Source organism: Pleuronectes platessa, chromosome 15 (genome assembly GCF_947347685.1).
Source record: "Pleuronectes platessa chromosome 15, fPlePla1.1, whole genome shotgun sequence".
NCBI lineage: Eukaryota > Metazoa > Chordata > Actinopteri > Pleuronectiformes > Pleuronectidae > Pleuronectes > Pleuronectes platessa.
The window spans coordinates 15,679,290-15,698,850 of NC_070640.1; the positions used below are offsets into that span (position 1 = coordinate 15,679,290).

Below are 19,561 nucleotides of genomic sequence, written 5' to 3' on the forward strand. Positions count from 1 at the left end.
ACTGCATGGATGACAATAAATAAAAGCACTGCTGCCTGTGACAAAAGTAAACTGAGAAGTGTTTGTTGTGAAAGTAAATGCTGAAACATTTATGCAGAACTCTTGGCATTTTAAAGCTACTTTTAGCTGCCTATCTAATAAAGCCATGGCTATTCCCAGCCCGGCTGTATGGGCTGGGGAGGAGACAGAGGCATAAATGAATGTGCATAAAGCACTTTGCATCACATCATCATTGTTTAATCCTTTCATTCTCATCTGTCAATCATCAACGGATGCACCCTAATCCCTGAATATTTGTGGCCCTGTCTGCATTGATACCTTCAACATGACTTGTAAGCACAGCTTCCATTTCTAATACAAAATGGTTTTTAAAGACTTAAGATAAGCTTCAGTCAGGTGACATTTATTTGCAAGGCGTGTGCCAGTTTGCATTTCTTAAGCATGTTTTCTTTGAGCAACGCGACCTGTGGTGACCTCCACGTTTTGTCCTTTACCAGTTCTCCGGTGCGGATGGATCCAAGACAAAAGAAATACTAAAATCAAATATTTAACAGATTCTCAAGCTTAAGGAGGAAAACAGAGGCAATCAGCACCCTGTGACTGATTTGTCACACAAAAACATATTTGTCTTATCATGACAGTAGCCTATAATCCAGTGTTTCGCTTTAAATTCTCCACAATTATACCTATACAAATGTCCTGAGCTGTCATACATGTCACATTATATTTGAATTAAATGTCCGCCTGGCTGTCTGCTTTAATATATGCTGATGATAAGCTATTGTCCAGCTCTATTCGTCTGCCTGTGACTGGGTCTTCACTGTGGCACTCTCTGTGTTTGTGAGCTAGTGTCCGCTATTGCTGCTGATACAACTTGTTTTTCCTGTGATCCTGTCATCCCGGTGCAAACACCTTCAGTTGTTTACAGTGAAGTGTCCTCTGTGTTCACCTTCACTTCCTGTCTGTTTCCAGCATTACTCTACGTGTCGTACATACTGTATGGTTTCTACCCTACTGCAGCATTCAGCAGCGTGGAGGTCATTGGCAGGGTTACTCGTGAGGTCATTGTTCGCCGTGAGAAAATTAACGCTGATTGGTCTCGTCACGATTCGCTCGCTGGAACCCCCGTGCCACCGAGGCACCTGCCAAACCGAGACTCTTTACACGAGAACAGAGCCTATTCAACAGCTGCATAAGCAGCCAGGCAGACAGACAGTGGAGGGGAAGGGGGACAAAAGAAAGCTAATGCAAAACAGTGAGGACTTTCTGGATGGGAACCTTAAAGAGTGGGTTCTCTTTGAAAGGTCTTAAATCAATTACACATACAATCCCATGCAATGTTAATCTATCTGGCTTAATCCCATTGCTTTAAGATCCTTTATAATCCACGTTCAATACAACCATTTTTCTTCTCTAACAAGCTTGCCCCATGGTAATTTTATAAATCATTGGAACAAGGCTTTTTTCGGTGCCAAAAATACTTTTATGAGGTCATTATTTCACTGAGTTATGAATTCCACAAGGTCAAGTGACAGATATGTTTAAAATCAGTAGAACACATCAACATACTGAATTTACCTGTTACTGTGTCATGGCTAGAGAAAGTACTGTTTAAAAAAGATTTACATTACCAACGGCGGCAAGAGGAGTTTCTTGTTACCGGAAAAACTGGAAAACTCATGAATAATCCCTCCTGTTTCATTGCAGAGTTGACTATTAGGAACGCGGTTAAACTGACACACCATGTAAGAAAATGTGGAGAAACACAGGTAGTTTCTCAACCATGTGCCGTTATCCTGAAGTCAGGTGCTCTGGCTTTGAAAGTCCGCACTGCCAATTCCTCATTTGAAACCTGAACAACTCTTTAACAATGCCTCCCTCTGATCTGTTGGGAAGGAGAAAATCTATTATCGATTTCCACCTGGTGTAGGTGGGAAAAGCCCTGATAACGCTGTTGAATAGCACTACACTGTACTCTGCTGTAGACTGCACATTAACTGCTGGGGGATGGTGCTAGGCGGCATGTCAACAAAGCCCTTGACTACGCCACAGCACCATCTGCACACATTGAATATTTAATTGTCATTAGAACTGCTCAAGACCAGTAATCAAGAGAGAAAAAGATAATATGCATCGTAAAGAGGTCACACGACAGTTCCTGTGTGATTGGGGCTCAGTGTCTTTTTTTTTATTTTTTAAATCACCTATTGTCTTAATGCTAATTGTGATCATTTCTGCATGCATGAGCCACAATTCAAGATATTTCCAAATCACTCATGTCATTCAGCGCCATTCAACTCTGAATGCTACACAAAACATCTCAACAGACTTATTATTCTGGCGGCAAATGTAATTTGTCTCCGTCAATGAGAAGTCAGCAATCATGTCGTGCTAGTTAAGTCAAGCTAACGTAAAGCTATTCACATAAGAACTGTATATATTCCACAATGTGCATCTTTTAAAGTGTTGCAACAGCCAACACAAGAAAAGATTATCTTGATTCCACCAACAGTAGCTGCTCATCTGTAAAGGCTGTCACCCGTCAGCCCCAAACTCAAGCCAACACACAATAAAGCTTCATTTCATTCTGCTGCGATGGAAACATACTGCACTTATAAGACAGAGTTCATTTCAAAAAGCATTTTTGCCTATGACAAGGGATGAAATGCTAAAATAAGCATGACACAAGCACTAAAAAAAATTAAGTCGATTTAAAACACTGAGGTAATACAAAAAAACATAACCTCAATCATGCTGAAAAAAAATCCTTTAAATGTAATATGTCCAACTTTAATTGCTTTGGCGAAAAAAACGGCACAGACGAGATGAGAACAATGGAGCCACACTCTGTATTTCTCTACAATAACAAACAGACAAGCACTGCCTCTTTGTATCTGCTGCGTGTGAACACAAAATTAGGTAAGCTGGTGACATGAGACATAATCATTTTCTTTGAGCAGGGTTAGTGGCCAATTTATTCTTACCTTAGGCTGGGCGCGACGGGGAAAGGCAACCTTAGGATCAATCTGAGAACGAGAAGAGAAAAGCAAAATTGTTGTTAAAAGGAGTAGCTGTGATATTTCAAGGGTGAAAAGCAATGAACAGGTGTTGAAGCTGTTTCTAAAACTCCAGAGCCCCAGATAAAGAACCCAGAGAGCTGTTTATGGAGCTGAACATGAGAGACAATTCCGATGGTTACAATTTAAACCTCTGTGGCTGTGAAATACACACAAACAAGTACACATACAAGAGCAGTGAAACCTGTATAAAAGGACATTTATTAGAATTTGAGGCTTTTGATTGACAATGAATCTTGAGCCATTAACCCCTAATCCACATTAATGTGGATATCTCACAATAAATTGTTTTCCCTCTAAATGTTCGGCCTCTCGTCCACATGCACACAGTGTCGTAAGTCACTAAAATGGCGACTTCCAAAGTAAAGATTTTGGAGTTTCTGTGTGAGTGTTTGGGAAACGATGTTGTCTATTCCGTGCATGCTCAATGTTGCTTTATTTACATGGATTAGAAATGACAACAATGTATATTAGCAACTATATACCGGCTGACAGAACATCTACCTCACTGAGCATGCTAGCAATGTTCATCTCTGGTATCTCGTTCAATTGTTAATAAAAAACTATATCGCCACCTACTGGCCCGGAATGCTTGTTTCAGCTTTTGTAGTCATTTTTTGTTCTTTTTTGAATGGATATATTTTGCATAATGCAAAAAAATATCCATTAAAAAAACATATCCAAGGTACTGTGGATAACTCCTAGAATTTCGAAAGGCATCTCAATCACACTGTGGTGATCCAGGCAGTCTGCAGTAGCACTGGAGATGCATTCTCAGAAACGTACACTGCATTCAAGAGCAGTTAAATGATCACAATTGCAATTTAAGGGTTTGTTACAGGCATTGTTATATTCCAGAACCATGTAGACATGTTGCAGTCAAACAATTCAAACTAAACAAATAGTAAATAATAGCTAAATGTTGGTAATAAATCAGTTTTTAGTGCTGTACATATATTCCCACTGACTACTTCATTTGTAAAATAACATTTAACTCACTGTGCAATAACAGAACCTCATTAGTCAGTTTACATTAACCCCTACTCTAAAAGAGCCAATCATCCATATTACTGTTGCCGTATTACCTGCCTCCTTTTTAATTATACCGGGGCAAAGATGTGAACCAATAGCTGGTTGGATTTCAAGTCGAGTGAATCAGGATTGTCAGTGTGGGTTAAGTTTTCTCGGCGGGAAAAACCTAAAAGAAGGACAATCAATTCTGACGTTTAGAATTGAGGCCAAACAGTTCAATCCTGGTTTCATCAGAACAGGCGAGTTGGTTTCTCGCAGCGGGAGAGTCCTGCAGGTGCCTGTCTGCAAACGTTCACTGAGGAGACACTGGACACTCACAGCAGTGCACTGTAGCAATGATGGTTGTCCCCCTCTGGACGTTTCTCCACACAGAATCTCTCGAGCTCGGCCAGAGTGACCGTCAAGATCTTGGTCACCTCTGTTACCAAGGCCCTTGATTGCTCTGTTTGGCAAAGCAGCCAGCTCTAAAGAGTCCTGGTTCTTTGAAATAATCCTGGAGGCCACTTTACCTTTGGAAAACCTTATTTACAGCAGAAATGCTTTTGCAGCCATCTTAAGATCAGTGCCTGGGCATAATTATATCTCTGAGCTCAGCAGGCAGTTCACCTCATGATCTGGTTTTTACTCTGATATACACGATCAGCCGTGAGAGCTTATATATAGACTGGTTTCTAAATCACGTCCAGTCAATTGAAGGTGGATTGCAGAAAAGGTCTATAGATGCTGATCAAGGATAATTGGAGGCACCACAGCTTCGTGTCATATCAAAGGGTTTATAGAACTTGTGTCAATGTGATTTCATTTTTTCAATTTTAATACATTTGCAAAACGTTGTTTACCTTGCGTCATTGAATGTATGTTCATGACGGAAAGATTTAATACAAATTAATTGATGTAGACTTAAGATGCAATAAAAAAAAATATGGAAAAAGCAATCGAGACGTAAAAACTAATGTTACAAAGCAGTTAGCGCTGAGGCTGGCCTGCCCGTCGTTCTGCTGGTCGTGGCCGCTGCAGAGACTCACTTTTATTTTAGGCAGGAATTCCTGATTGAATATGACAGGGAGAAAATGAGAGTCTGAGGCCAGTGACGCCTCCAGATATTGCCAGATAACCAAGAGGATGCATCAGATCAGCCTGGTTCTCCATCTTGTGCTTGTTATTTCATTAGCTTCATTTTCCTCATTAATATCACTTGGATGAAGGAATGCAGTTGGGTGTCTCATCAACATCACACTTGGAATGAAGAGGAACAATCACAAACAGAATACCTAATAATGTGAAAAGGAAGATTTGCAAAAAAAGGAAAAGATCAAAAATGATCTTTGGCAGAATATTACTAATTTCAATTTAACAAAGAATCATATTCATGTTTCGAATCAGAATATGTACAGTTAGTGTATCGATTCTATGCATTTGTAAAAGTTACTCCTTCAGCACAGATGGATGTATTTAAGAAAGATGTCTCTCTTTCTGCTGAGGAAAACAACAGCGAGAGAATGAATCAAGGAACGCGAGAAGAAAAGACGCCATCTGCGCAGATCAATTACCCCAATGAGACTGACTACGATTTAATGCGTTTGAAGAGAAACCATGATGTGCAATGCCATTGTCATCTCTTCTGTGGGTCTCTGTTATTACCATTATCTTTCCAAATCAGGTCAAAATGAGAAATGAATTCAATAACACCTGGGTATGGCAACCCTGCTTGTAATGAATTTCATTTAAAGATTTGTTTTAGCACTTAGCCCCCGGCATAACCAATTCAAACTCAATTATTTTGTGCTCCGTATTCGAGCAAAGACAACACATAATGCTTTGAATACCAAAGTCCAACACTTGGTAATATATCTAACGGTCTAAACCTATACAAAACGTATCAAGTCCACGATTCATCGCTCTGCATGAAGTCATGTTTTTTTTTGTCCTGCTCAGAACTTCTGCTCACTAGAAAAAAAAGATTCCTGTTTGCACAAGAGTGAACTTTAACACAGCGGCAAGGGAGGTCACGCAGCTTTCTGCCAGTTTAAAATATTAGAATTATCACAAAGAGCCTCAGAACCTGGTTAAAACGGGGCTAATTCTTAGCATTGTTTAAATCACACTCGCAGCAAGGCATCCAAATTAGGCAACGAGGACTTACTATGCAATCCTTCTGAGAAATGCTGTAGCAGTACCTTTTTAGGTCACACCGTGTGATGAATGACTCCTTTGAGAAATGAAATTCATGAGGAAGGGAGATGTTGCAATTTTTTCCTTCACTTTACATATTCGTGTGCATGGGATTTACATGCCGAGGTCGCCGGCGTGTTTAAGGCCAGGCTCTGTACCACCGTACCACTGAAGCACAGATGAAGTTGTCTCCGGTTCACCTGATACTTCCTTCCTGAGACATTTTTTGTTATGCAACACGTGCGCTGTCCGGTTTTAGGATCAGCCAACCAGACCTGCCTGCTGCACTTGTTCCAGTAGTTCCATTTATAGAGTACTTGCAAATCGTATTTCACTCAAGTCTAGGTTCATCCATCAATACCTTAAAAAACGTTAACCCTATTTAAAAAGCCATTAAGAAAGGTACTTTTGTTAATGGGTTGGTGGGGGAGGGGGGAGAAACACTCTTTTGTTCAATGGCTTTCACTTTAATTCAGCTTTCCTTTCCAGCAACAGCTGAACGCAACAAGTTTAGGCGTTTTTCTCGGTGGCTTGGACTCCGGGAACAAATCACAAGCTGTTGCAGAGGCAGAGAAGTCGATTTTAAGTGAACACGTTTTCCCGAGAAGCGCATTAAAAACACTTCGGCACGAAAAATTATTCCCGTAACGTATTGAGTGTCGTAAACTGAAGACACATAACCGTAGTGTAGAACACTAGACCTCCCATCCAGCTGTAGCTGCATGGTTATCGTCTAGTAGCAGTAAAAGTGCTTTATTAATCTGCCTCCAGGAAATTTGTATCATGGAAACATCAGCCACAGAGCGCACAAACCAAACAGCACATAGATCAGAAACCTGACTTGGAGCTGAATGAACAATCTGCTCTGAATTTGAATGCGCTCCACCCTTGAACATTACGTTTTACTGGTTGCCATATTAGCTGCTCAGATGAGGGAAAGTAGTGCTGTTAAGCAAGTAAAAGCCAGTATTTAACTTTGTTTATTTATTTTTTTTGTACTGTGAAAGTGTGAAGGTCATTGGGACCGTAACATTCATTATGGAGAGATTGATTTGACCGTTGTGCGCAAGAGAACATCCGCTAAGTGATGATGCCTATTGTTGTCTTTTTTAAGTAGGAGTGTTTATTCTTACACATTGCAGCATGGAAGCAGTCCAACTTTCACAAAGCTATACGGCCAAAATGTTTGTCATTGACAGGATGCCCAGAATGACAGTAGTCCAGTAATCAAATCGTCAATTGACGGAAAATTAATCAGCAACCATTTACATTATTGATTAGTCACATATATTATTTTTAAGTTATAAATGATCTTGTTTAACTACTCAAACATTACAGTAAATTGAATAATGTTGAGTCAGTTGGTGAAACCTGACAACAACTTGGGATCTGAGAAATCGGAAGAACTTGTTTTTGAGGCCACAGTGTTTCCCACAGAATTCAGCCAATATATTGCTTTAGCAGGGGTGCACGTGCACGCGCATGAGAATCGCTGTCAGACACAACACATTCTGAGTCACAGATACACAAAGAGTGAAGGACAAGTTCCCGCCTGAGAGAGAGAACAGCGGGTACGACCACAACTGCAGTTGAAACCCTGAGGTTTGACTGTCTGCGTGGAATGAAACCTTTTTTGGACAGCGGATAGAGAGCAAGCACGTGGGAAATAGCAGAGTCAATAGCGCTGTACACAGTTATACAATTTTGTTAGAGATCTCTTATTATTTGAAGTGTCAAATGGGAAACACTGAGGCCAAAAACCATAACCATAATACTTCCACATGTGTCGAATCCTATGCCATTGTCTTGGTTGCGAGAAAACCTCATATATAAAAAAAAAATTCCTTTCTTTTGTGTGAGATTACAGTATAATAATTGTCACCATTATATCATCAACAACTGTCTTTAGGATGTACGGGGGGTTCCTGTTTCCCATTGATTACATTAATGTGGACATGTAATGGCAGCAGAGCCTGTTATGTGCAATGTCTGGGAGCCTCTAAAATGATGTCATCATTAAAGGGCCCTGCAATGATGGCGTATGGGGCTTTAGCCATATGGTAAATCCAATGCATCTGGGTTTACACTGTTCAGTCCATGCAAGAGCGTAGATGATGTCATGTGCAGTAAGTATCTCACACAGCTGTACTCCATGTCAAGAGCCTTTTCCTCAATCTGAAGCACATCTGATCCCCCAGTGGAGCAGTTCATATACATCTGCTCACCTTATAGCCTCCGTACATTATCCTAACAAGTGTTTTTCGGAATTAATTGTGGAGATTTTTCAACATGATCTCACGCACGGGAACAAAAGTGCATATCCCCGAGACATCATACAACCTTATACGTCAGCGTAATAAATGAGAACAGACCAAGAGGAATCCCAGCAAACCCCTACCCCCCCCCCCCCCCCACCGGTCTTTTATCTTCCACAGCCTTTTACTGCGGGGTCTCGGAGGGCTGCTTCTGCATGGGACTGTGGGAGATCAGGGCAGGGAAACAGCATATATCTTGAGTTCACATCTCACAAAAAGGATTTCATATATTATTGCAGCTCCTGGGTAAACTCTCCTCCTCTCTCTTAAGACGTATCTACACGAGCATGATGATGTGGTGTTTAAGCAAAAAGCAGGAGCCTTATCAAAGCCCGCAGCCTCCCCCAATTTAAGTGCGTTAGCAGGTCCACAGGTGTGCTCGTGTGATACCGACGCATTGGACAAGAAATTACAACATAAATGTTTCATATCTGTGCTGTCAATCTTTACTGATTTTATTTTTTTCCCCTGCTCTGGAGTAACATGCCGAAAAGGCAGTTTGTTCTGCTCCTCAAATCAATAATGAGAATTTTACCAATGTCACACTCGGCAAGCAAATCATTTTTTCCCCCTTAAAATATGCAAGGCCAGTATTTGCGAGTATTATCCAGATTCCCTGATATAACAACAAAGATATTCCACCGCTGCTCTGACAAACATCTATGTTCTGAATGTACCGACAAGACACGGACCCAGTATGAACTAATAACGCTCTCAGCCATAATTAAGTGTAGAAAACACAGCACCTGCTAGACGAAAAAATAAAAAAGGGCAGTGAGTCAGAGTGTAGCTCGCCGACTGAACTTTGCTTCCAAATCCTATCTGATGAACGGGCTTTAGATTTGTCCGGAACAGCTGTTCGTCCGAGCCCGCTCTCCTCCTTCCTTTTCTCTTGGGTTGTTTCCTGTCTCACCTACAACATCAAACCTGCCAGCGGAGGCTGACCTGCAGGTCATTCAATAAAGGCTGGAATTACGCCAGCACCACACAGAATATGTTTATCTTCCTTGAAACATTGACGTTTGTAGGTTCTACAAGTCGCAGTGAATGAACACTGGAGACATATTGCCGTCTGAACTACAGAGACGGGTATGACACGCTCATGAAATCCTTTATAAATCCAGCCTTTATAAATTAAATAGACTTTGAGGATTTATTTTTTTCATCATAACCTTAAACAATAAAAGAAAATGCCACCCTGGAATCACTCGACTGCCTCGTAAAGCTCTGACCTGTTATTTCTTAAATGCAAAATCATGTTCACTGATCTCCCCTGTTTGCAACCGTCTGCCTTGAAACATCTTCAGGAACAGATGCTGTGAGTTGAATATTTCTAAACTGAACAAAGCATCATGAAAAATGGTAAATATGTTCTGAATTACCACAGCATGTGTGTTTTGAAGCCCCAGGCTGTTCTTCCCCATATGTCTCATTCGCATTCATCCTCGTGTTTTCATAACCGGACCAAGAGCAGAGCACATCATAAAAAAAATGATAAAATAATAAACCGAAATTCCAGTCTTATTTTTTAAATATTACCTAATAATTAGCAACTATGTCTGAGCTGAAATGGTGCGAAAGTGTCAGAACTGATAAAATAAGGTAAAGTAAAAGCAGAAAATAACATTTAAAATAGACGGAATTTCCATTTCCCCTGCACGACTACTCATAACGCTGCATGAGTCAACCAGCTCACAGTCACAGCACCTCCAGCCACTCCGTCCGCTCAAGGTGACCGGGGACGAAAACACTGGTAGAGTTTTTGCCCAAGCGCTGCGAAAAGTAGCAGACCCGTATCAAACCAACATCTGCAAGCACATCAGGAAGCGTCCACGTCGGCCGGACCAGCTCATTCGTTTTCGTTATTGCTCTGCAACTTCATAAGAGATATGATAGATTCCTAAGCAATGCAATCTTGATAGCTCGAATGTTAAGATACACAGCAGCACATCAGATACAGCCTGGTGACTAATGGTGAGAAGGACGACGCAGACAGCTTAGGTTTGTAATCTGCTGCCGCACGCCGACGAATAAACAGCACATTAGCAGCTTGGAAATATCAATCTCTGAGTGCATTCGAGTCAACGGGAATCTTTTGTGTGTCACTTACACCGTCGAATGCTCATCCAATTACAGAGATGTCCACCAAAAAAAAAGAAACGTACATTTGACCATACCGTGTGTCCTGCCAAAGCCATTGGGTATCCCGGTTATTTACAGTGTCATCAATATATTTCATGTTTAAGGCGAAGCTGGAAAAATACAGGACCTTAGAAACAAAGCAAACGAATTACAATTTTTTTTTTGTTTCATTAACATTAGACAGGAAGGCAAATTGATTGGCTTCATATCTTTTTGAATACAGACGCTGTAAAAGCCAACATCCAAAATCATTATGTTAATGGTCATTAAAAAACTATTTATCCGGAACAGCCTGGTGGCCCTCAGAGTTTTAGACACTGACCATGTAATCACAACAGACCCCTGTCTAGCGTGTCTCTCTCTCTCTCCCCCTCATTTCCTGTCAGCTCCGGACCGCGTGCTATTTTGAATAAAAAAATCCGCTGCCAAAACATATGGATTTCTCTGGTGGGTGGGGGATACCTGAGAGAGGTAATGATAAAACTGATAAAAAGGGAAATGTTTCACAATAGGCCTCCGGTGACCTGCCATTTAGGATAGCACAGGTCCGCAACAAGTTCACAAAACTTTGCCGCGCCTGTGCACACAACTCAGAGACGATGATGATTGGATGTCAGTCCTCAAAATGTCAGTGTTCAGTTCTCAGGGTGAAGTGCTGTCAAATCGGAGGGAATATGACACAAGTCTGCCAGAGGTGACCTTTAGCCTGCAGTGAGTGAAATCCACTGCGTTTGTATATTTAACATATAAAGCAGGAGTGGCCAACAATTACAAAATGCTAATTTTTACACCTTTAAATCACTTAAATCACTTAATATGTTTCCGAGGAGCAGGAGAAAAAAAAACCTGTGTTTAAATGCCATGTGAACATTACTGCATGTAAGCTGCAGGCGAAAGCTTGGTCAATTTAATATATGAGCGAGAGATCAAACACCTTTCTTTTAAAGGGTGAGCTGATGGAGTCAGCTGTGACGTGGTTTAAGACGGTGGTACGAGCAAGGGGGTCATTAAGTTAAATCTAATGAATATCTAACAGAATAATTAAAAGATGCACAAGGAATTGAACCGTTCCCTGATGCCACGACACTCACAACGCCTATTTATCTGGCATCCGCACAAGACCGGGTTGTGCAAGCCAACGCCCAGGTGAAACTGTTTTTTTTTTCATGTGCAGTTGTCTCTCACGTGTATCCTCTCCCTAGACCTTTGCTATAACATATATATATGTGTATATATATATTATACTGTCAAAAAAATTCTTCATTAAAAATGCCAAACGTGAAGTTATCAAACTGCTCTAGATTCTGCATCAAAGTACGTTTTGCATCATTATCCCTTCAAGCAGCCCCTTAACCTGCTGCTAGGTCTGCCTCTCTACAGACGTTTGCAAGGTTTGCAGTGTCATTAGTCTTCCCGCTGTCTTCCCTCTGTAGTCACTCATTTAAAACAGAAGGGCCCTTGTATATTCCTATCGGACCTAGTCCCACAGCACAACACTGGGGCTGAAAGGGCTTATGTGTAAGATTTGTAATGTTCCTACACAAAAAAACACTGACGCACAAAGTTTGAGTGACATTGTAACACACCGGAGACACCTTGAGTTTTTTTTATTTAATATTTGTAAATCAGCCACTTACAAAAGAACTTGATAATAAAAATAACAGGAAGGAATATGAAGTAACGTCCACTGCACAACAAACAACAACTTTCCTCAGATCTGTATCAATACGTGACAAACAAATCTGACATTTACATTAAAACCGATTTCAGAGTATCCTTAAATTATACTGCTCCCTTAAATAAAAATCTATACGTCTTTCAAAATCAAGGATCCCAAAATTACGTTTCCTCAACATGCACGACTCCATAACTCCAGTGTATCCGGACACGACCCCCCACTGTGGAGAAATCCCAGACAAATATAACTTCAGCCGAATCTCATCTAATCTACCATTACAGACACATCTCGTATTAAATGACGAGCGTGCTTAATTATTCATCTGCTGCCAAATTTCAAAAGACGAGTAAAATATAGTTCAAAGTTTTTTGATAAGTGAGCGTCTGGGTGTGTGCCTGTGAAGGCATTGCCTTTCATAAGTAAATTCAGGGGACCCTTTCAAACTAAACACGCATTAACGATATTTAACGATTGACATTGTCCCTGCGGATTGATGTTGTTTTGCTTCATTTCCATACCCACTTTATTTTACATTACAGTAACCAGTTGGTAAAAATATCAATTAATTGAAGTTGATTATTTTCTGCTTTATTTTAGCTGACTAAAAAACACAGAGCTCTTCTTTTTTTTTTCTTCTTTTTCTTTATAAATCAGGGCAATGTTTTTGGGAAGTGCAGTTTTAAAACCCAGTTCTCAGCACATTGGTCGTGAAACAGTGTAACGTGTGCTGGGTCAAACAGTAGCGGCAGCACTTCTGGACAGCACGCCCTTCAGTGGAACATGAGATATGTGCACACTGCACATGTGGCTGCAGCGAAGGGTGGGCGTGTCAGCCCCATTCATCCACAGAAGTGAAAGTGAACACGTAATATTCACCCTGGAGTCGTGTTTTATTGCCGGGTTTAGTGTTGACAGGCACCATCATACTTTTTTAGCCCTTATAAATGACCTTGATCCGTAAACCCTGTTAACCGGGGAGGTGTTTCCCAGGAGGCCTGAGGCCGTCACACGGTTCAGACTGAAGTGTGACTGAAGGTCTTTGTGAAAAACACAACAAAAAAAAACAACAGGAAATACACGTGAAGTGTATCAAAGTGTAGTCACAGTCAACTCACCGTCTTTGAGTCTAATTCGTGGTGTTGTTGAGCTAAGACTTTATCTACACTGGCGGCGTCTGTAAACGTAACAAACCCAAATCCTCTGCAAAACAGACAAGACGAAAACAACAACAATGTTAAAATGCATACAAAACACAAAAATGGAAATATTCAGATTTCTTTTTTTCTTATTGCAAATAACACAGTGAATGTCCCCCAATGAGCTGCACGACAATAATAAGGCACGATATTCCCGTGACCTTATTATTGTGAGGATATCTCTCTGTGATGCGTTGGTAAATCCACATTATGGACGTCCTGGAGCAGATTTGAACTTGAGACTGAGGACACCGCCGATCGCGGTTCGCTGTGTTCGGCGTGAGACGGCGCTACACCAACATTGTGGTGCAGTCACAAAGTCAATGTCAAATTGCATTCGGCCGCAGCTTTACAGCAGTGAGCGTTTAAGCTTATCTGGCTTGCTGTGAAACCACACGCAGGCGCGCGCGCACCCGGGGACACAGAAACACACATACGGACACACACACACGGACACACATGCTCGCGGGATTAATACTAAACACGGACAAAGTGAGAGATATCGTTGCATGCACGGGGGAAGGAAAAGTAGGAAAGCCCCGGGGTGGTTTACCTTGAGCGTTTCGTCGTGGGGTCTCTCATCACCATACATTCTCTTATTTCTCCGAATTTACTAAAATAGTCTCTAAGGCTGTCTGTGGAGAGAGGAAACATGTCGGGTCATTGGACAGGAACACTGTGCGCATGCTGCTGTCATTGTGTTTCAACAAGAGGAGACAATCACAACAACAAAAACACCCCGCGATGCGCATAGGGGTCGAATAGAGGACTTCAGATGGACGGAGATCAGGAACAAACACGGTTGCGCACACGCGTCCCCGCACACGCATCCGCGCACACTTCCACCACTGCACGGTCCACACATTCGCACGTAAACGAAAGGCAGCGGCCACACAAGCGAGCACTCGCGCACACAAATGAACACAAACAGACACACGGCAAGAAGGAGAAACACACACACACACACACACACACACAGACAGAGACACACACACGCGCTGGACACGGAGGAAGGAGGAAGAACACTCTCACCTGGTGAGGTCTGCCAGCTGAGGCCACCGATAAACATTTTACTGTAAGGGGAAAACACAACAGAAGTGAGTCCAGATGTCAGTTCGGCCATTTTGACGACTAACTACTTCTAAAAGCGACCTTAAAGGATAAGAGGAGGACTGTGGAGACACATCGGCGGCCGGGTAATTATAGTCTATCTACATGTAAAGGGGGAGGCCACTCTCGATACGAAGCTGGAGCTGTTTTATGGAGGTGGTGGTGGTGGTGTGGATGGGGGGGGGGGGGGTGCAAAAAACTGCGTGTGGAAACAAACCCGGTGCACGGTTGAAGTGCGCACCGGGGAGGAGGGGAGGGGGGGACGGATCCGGCACGGCAGGCGAAGTCCTCCTCAAGGTGTTGGAACAGGAGGAAACGAAATCAAAATCACACGCAAGGAGGCTGAAATGCGCAGAAATGTCCTTACCCCGGGTCATGCTGGGAGTCGCTCAGGCTTCCGGATGTGGCTTGACTCCCGTCTCCTTCCATGTCTATTCCAAAAAACTATCGGCTGGGACTACAGTAACAGTGACGGACACACACAGATACGGGCTGGAGATATGCAAAGCCCCGCTATGAGAATATTACTGAGCCGGGAATGAAAGCGTCACACGTGGGATCAGCTCAGCCCCCTGCTCCCTCCTCCTCCTCCCCTCCCTCTCTCGCAGCTCCACGCTCTACCTTGGCCCACAGGGGGGCGGAGCCTGCCGCTGTCACCTAACCAATCCAATTGACGTCAGTTCGGCCGGTCCGCGAACCAATCCAGCAGATTTTTCATTTAATTAGGAAATAAGCCCTTTAGAAAGCACCGGACATGCACATTGCAGGAACCAGGAACCCTTTATCAGGTAAATGTTGATCACTCCTGCTCAGAGGAAGTCCTCCCCCTTTTTAAAGCAGCAGCAGCATCATCTTTTTATTTTTATTTTATTTTAAATTAGGTGTTTTTGATATTCTTCCACTGTATGTTATTGTAACTGGGAGAGCACCCATTGAAATGGGTGAATGTCTATAAACATAATAAACATTTTGAAAAAATGTGGCAGTTTCTATTAGCATGCTAATTCCTATTAGCATGTAGATATTTAGATTGACCTTGTTGTTATGGATCACAGGTGTTTTTCAACCACTTTATTCACAAATGTGTATTTATACAAACATTGCATATATTCTCTGCATAGAACATGTCCAGGTAAAAACCGCCTGAGGTGAAAGTGGACTGTTGTTTGTCTAAGTCACTGAACAACACACTACTGTAAGAATCAAGAAAATGTTATCCAGTAAATGTTACTTATTCATGTTTGTATGGTATTTTACAATTAATTAGAATAATTCAGTACACACATAGATCGTGAAAAACAATTGTAGTTAACATAAATAAAAAGACGAGAAGTAATATAAAGAGGGAAATAGATTATCAGTTGTTTTGTGAACATGCACAGGCTAAGACATGAAATAGTTTCAATAAAGTAAACATCGCATGAGAAATAAAACAGATATTATGCAGCACCGGTTGTTTTTAAAATAGGTCTGTTAAAGAATATATTGCAGAAAGCATGCAATATAATTGTAACTGATTTCCAACAACTCATATTACCGGAAATACTATTAATTACAAGGTCGTTTGTGATTTGTTAGACTTGTATTAAGTGCAGATCAATGAGTTATGTGCTAGGTGCCCAAGTCTAAAAGTCCATACCATAATGGGGTCCTACGATGGATGCAAGCCTGTATTTATCAACACTATAATGTACACACTCACAATAAAATACTTAACAATGACAATTTTCAAACACAGAATAAACCAAGGGTCAGATTTTAAAAGGTGTCTGATGTTTGATGCCGGGGTCGATTATTGGAGAAAGTCTCCTGAGCCAAAAGGTCCCTGAGAATCTCTGTAGTCGACCCCGAGGTCTGACCTGTAACCGCTCACGCTGATAGCCAACAAAGGCCATTCCTGTGGGGATCAATAAGGTTTGGTATCCATACAGACAGAGGAGGGATTATGGATCTCTTCATGTAGATGACCTATAACGAGCTGCCAGCTCTGGCCTCTACACCATGTTCAGAATTCTGGAGATAATCTGGCTCTGCCCTCTCGTGACCCTAGAGAGGGGAAGCCAGGTGAGAAATAATACAAGTGCAAGACATTTGAAATGGAAAAAAATATTTAGTCCAAAAGTATGTCTGAAATGATATCTGAAATGTTGTTTGTATCCGTGCCCTATATCTTAGCAGAGGTCAGATGGCAGCTTCCAGTCTTCTTAGACAACACAAGACTACCCAAGTTTTACATGAAATGTAACTGGTGATCATGTTTCATTAAGCACACTCCCCAAGGTTTTTTCTTTTCAGTAGGCCTGTCTGTGCTGACTGTTCATGGCTCAAGAAGTCATTACCAGAAGTAATTACTTATCTGGCCAGATAGCATGTTTTTAGAAACAGTGACTGAAATAAAAAAATAAAACCTGTTTGACTGTTTAACAACTAAAAGTCTGTTATAAGTCTGGAGACACTCCACATTGAAGCTGTCTGAATTCACGAAAACAAAGGTATAGAAGCAATTGGTGGCAATTCTTCGCAGCGCAACAGTGTCAAAGAAAATGGAAATATGACACCTTGTGTGAAAGACTATTATTTATTCTACCTTCCCCGCGCCATTGTTATGTCCCATTCGCAGCCACAGTCGTGATTACATTACATTATTGTTGCATATTCTGTAAGTTGTCAAATGTGTGGCAGCGTCCTACAGCGTATACCCCACAATGAGAATGGGAGGAAATCACATCCACTCAGGCGGCTGCAGAGAGAGAGAGAGGGAGCAAAGTGAGGGAGGTTCCAGGGTGATGTGGAATATGAGCTCTGAGGAACAATGGGCTTTAAAGGCCATCACAAGGTGTGTGCGGAAAAAACACAGTGGCTTTAAAACATGAAGAGCAACTTCTGTCCTGAGATCAAACAAAAACACTGGAGGCCTCAGGTTTTCATGGCGAGTCGAAACATGACAGGAACTGTGCAGCAGAGGCGATTTACAACATCTGATCAAGGTTTGTGAAATAGATTTGAAGCCGCAAAACAACCCGATGCAGGAATCAGAAAAACAATCTTTGGTGGCACGGTCACCAGGCGAATCATATCTCAGCGACGTATGGAGTGAGAGTTGAACAAGGTTCGGCTCGCTACGTCGCTGTAACACTGATTGAAGGAGAAACATGTATGGATTTTTAAATTGAGCGGTGCTCTCCTTTAATCAGGGCGGCCAACTGCCTGATGAAGGTGCCTTAAATGTTTACCGCGCTTTAAGCAACTTTAGGTGCTCTGACAGCCATGCTTTCTCGAGCAGTTGAGGGTTTGGTGCCGAGCGAGGAGGGAGAAGAAGGGTTATTATTTACTACAGAGTATATGATAAAAAAAAAACTGTTGTTTTAATATCGACGAGGCTCGGTAGCAGGTATTAAGGTGACGGCGGTTTGACATTTGCATGAGTGGATGAAGAATTATTAAGAAATTACATTTAAGTCGTGCACATTCAATTCGCTATTTACTCTACAATTAAAGGGAGATGCGAAGATTCGAGGAATCAATCAACCGCTGCTGGAAGATGAGCTGCTTCTTTATTGAGAGAACATGCAAAAAAGAGAAAAGAGAAAGCTTGTAACTGAGCGAGCTTTCGAGGTGACGACTGGAGGATTTGGGGATGGAGAGAGAACTAAAAATTGATAGCGTGTGAAAGAGCTGAGGGGGGAAAAGGAAAGTGAGAGAAGCAACAGACTCGCTGACAGTGTTATGAGATGCTGTTTTGAGAAGAGGCATCCTGTTTCCTGTTGCAGTAATTATTACACACACTCTGAATCTTCACTTTGACCTTGGAGAAATTGTTCTTGTGTCACAAACAGGCCCCGCACAGGTTCCTACATATAATCTATACATGGTGGGTAACAAAAAAAATGTGCCGTGATAAATAATGCCTCATACTTGCTTTCGAGGGAGACTTAGAATATGGGATTATACACTTTTAAATATAATTTGCATGATTTTCACAGAGGCTCACCACATGTATTAAGCATGCAATCCCACGTTAAAAAAATCCAATTGTCTAATCCAGCACTAACAGAGAGCTCAGAGTAAAGGCCTTCTATCACTTGCATGAATTGACATTATTCAAACACTCTCGAGATGTTGTTATTTCTAATCCGTCAGATTCTGCGAATGATTTCATATTGATTCACTGCGGGTGGAATGATCTCTGCTTTTCTCAGGGGGGCCTATTACAGTGAAATTCAGAAAATCCTGGAGAAGGCTTTGGTGACGGCTGCAGATGTGAACAAATTGTCTCCCCCTAGTGTCCTCTTCCTTTCTTTTTTTTCTTTCGCCTTTGCTCAGGCAAAGCAGCTCTCAGACTGCAGGGAGAGGGCCAGACTGAAACATGCATAATTGACAGTCCTATTTCAGGAATTAGCCTCCCACCAAACTGCAGTCTATACCTGCTCTTTCATCCCTGCCTGGATCGAGCTGGCATCTCATAAAAGTCTTCTTTTCTTTACTCCAGCCATGTAGGATTATTTAATTGTAAGGTGAAGAATTTAATTTAACTCTGTTCTCTGTCATTGATTTGAATGTTTCCCCACGGGTGGCTGTGTAAAAACCTTGTTGATCATGATATGTGAGGATTACTGGGAACGTGCGCCTCACACAGAGGAAGCGTCTGATGTCAGATCAGTGGGAAGGATGTTCTGATGATGAGTGATTTCTCTCTCCCCCATTATTGCCTGTAACTACGCGGATGAGTTAATTAAACTGTGTCAGAGGCTACGCAACAGCTTTCCAGGTAGATGGGCCACTGTGATATTCAAACACCCACATTATTAAAAAGGAAACTGCCGTACAGGCCTTGCCGAT

General features: G+C 41.8%; 1 protein-coding gene across 7 annotated transcripts in view; it reads right to left on the bottom strand.

Annotated features, from left to right (window-relative positions):
* Window positions 1-15,337, bottom strand: part of msi2b (musashi RNA-binding protein 2b) — a 255,566-nt gene extending 240,229 nt beyond the window's left edge. For 3 of the 7 annotated variants that reach the window (XM_053442304.1, XM_053442302.1, XM_053442299.1), the window contains exons 1-5: window positions 15,090-15,336; window positions 14,645-14,685; window positions 14,166-14,247; window positions 13,532-13,616; window positions 2,985-3,026 (exon numbers count right to left, since the gene is read on the bottom strand). In XM_053442304.1, coding sequence (XP_053298279.1) covers window positions 2,985-3,026; window positions 13,532-13,616; window positions 14,166-14,247; window positions 14,645-14,685; window positions 15,090-15,151 — 312 coding nt within the window. In that variant the 5' untranslated portion in view covers window positions 15,152-15,336. Of the gene's footprint in view, window positions 1-2,984; window positions 3,027-13,531; window positions 13,617-14,165; window positions 14,248-14,644; window positions 14,686-14,764; window positions 14,893-15,089 lie in introns of those variants that run through there. The other 4 variants (XM_053442301.1, XM_053442300.1, XM_053442305.1 and 1 more) reach the window with 3 other exon arrangements.
* Between the last annotated feature and the right edge of the window lie 4,224 nt (window positions 15,338-19,561).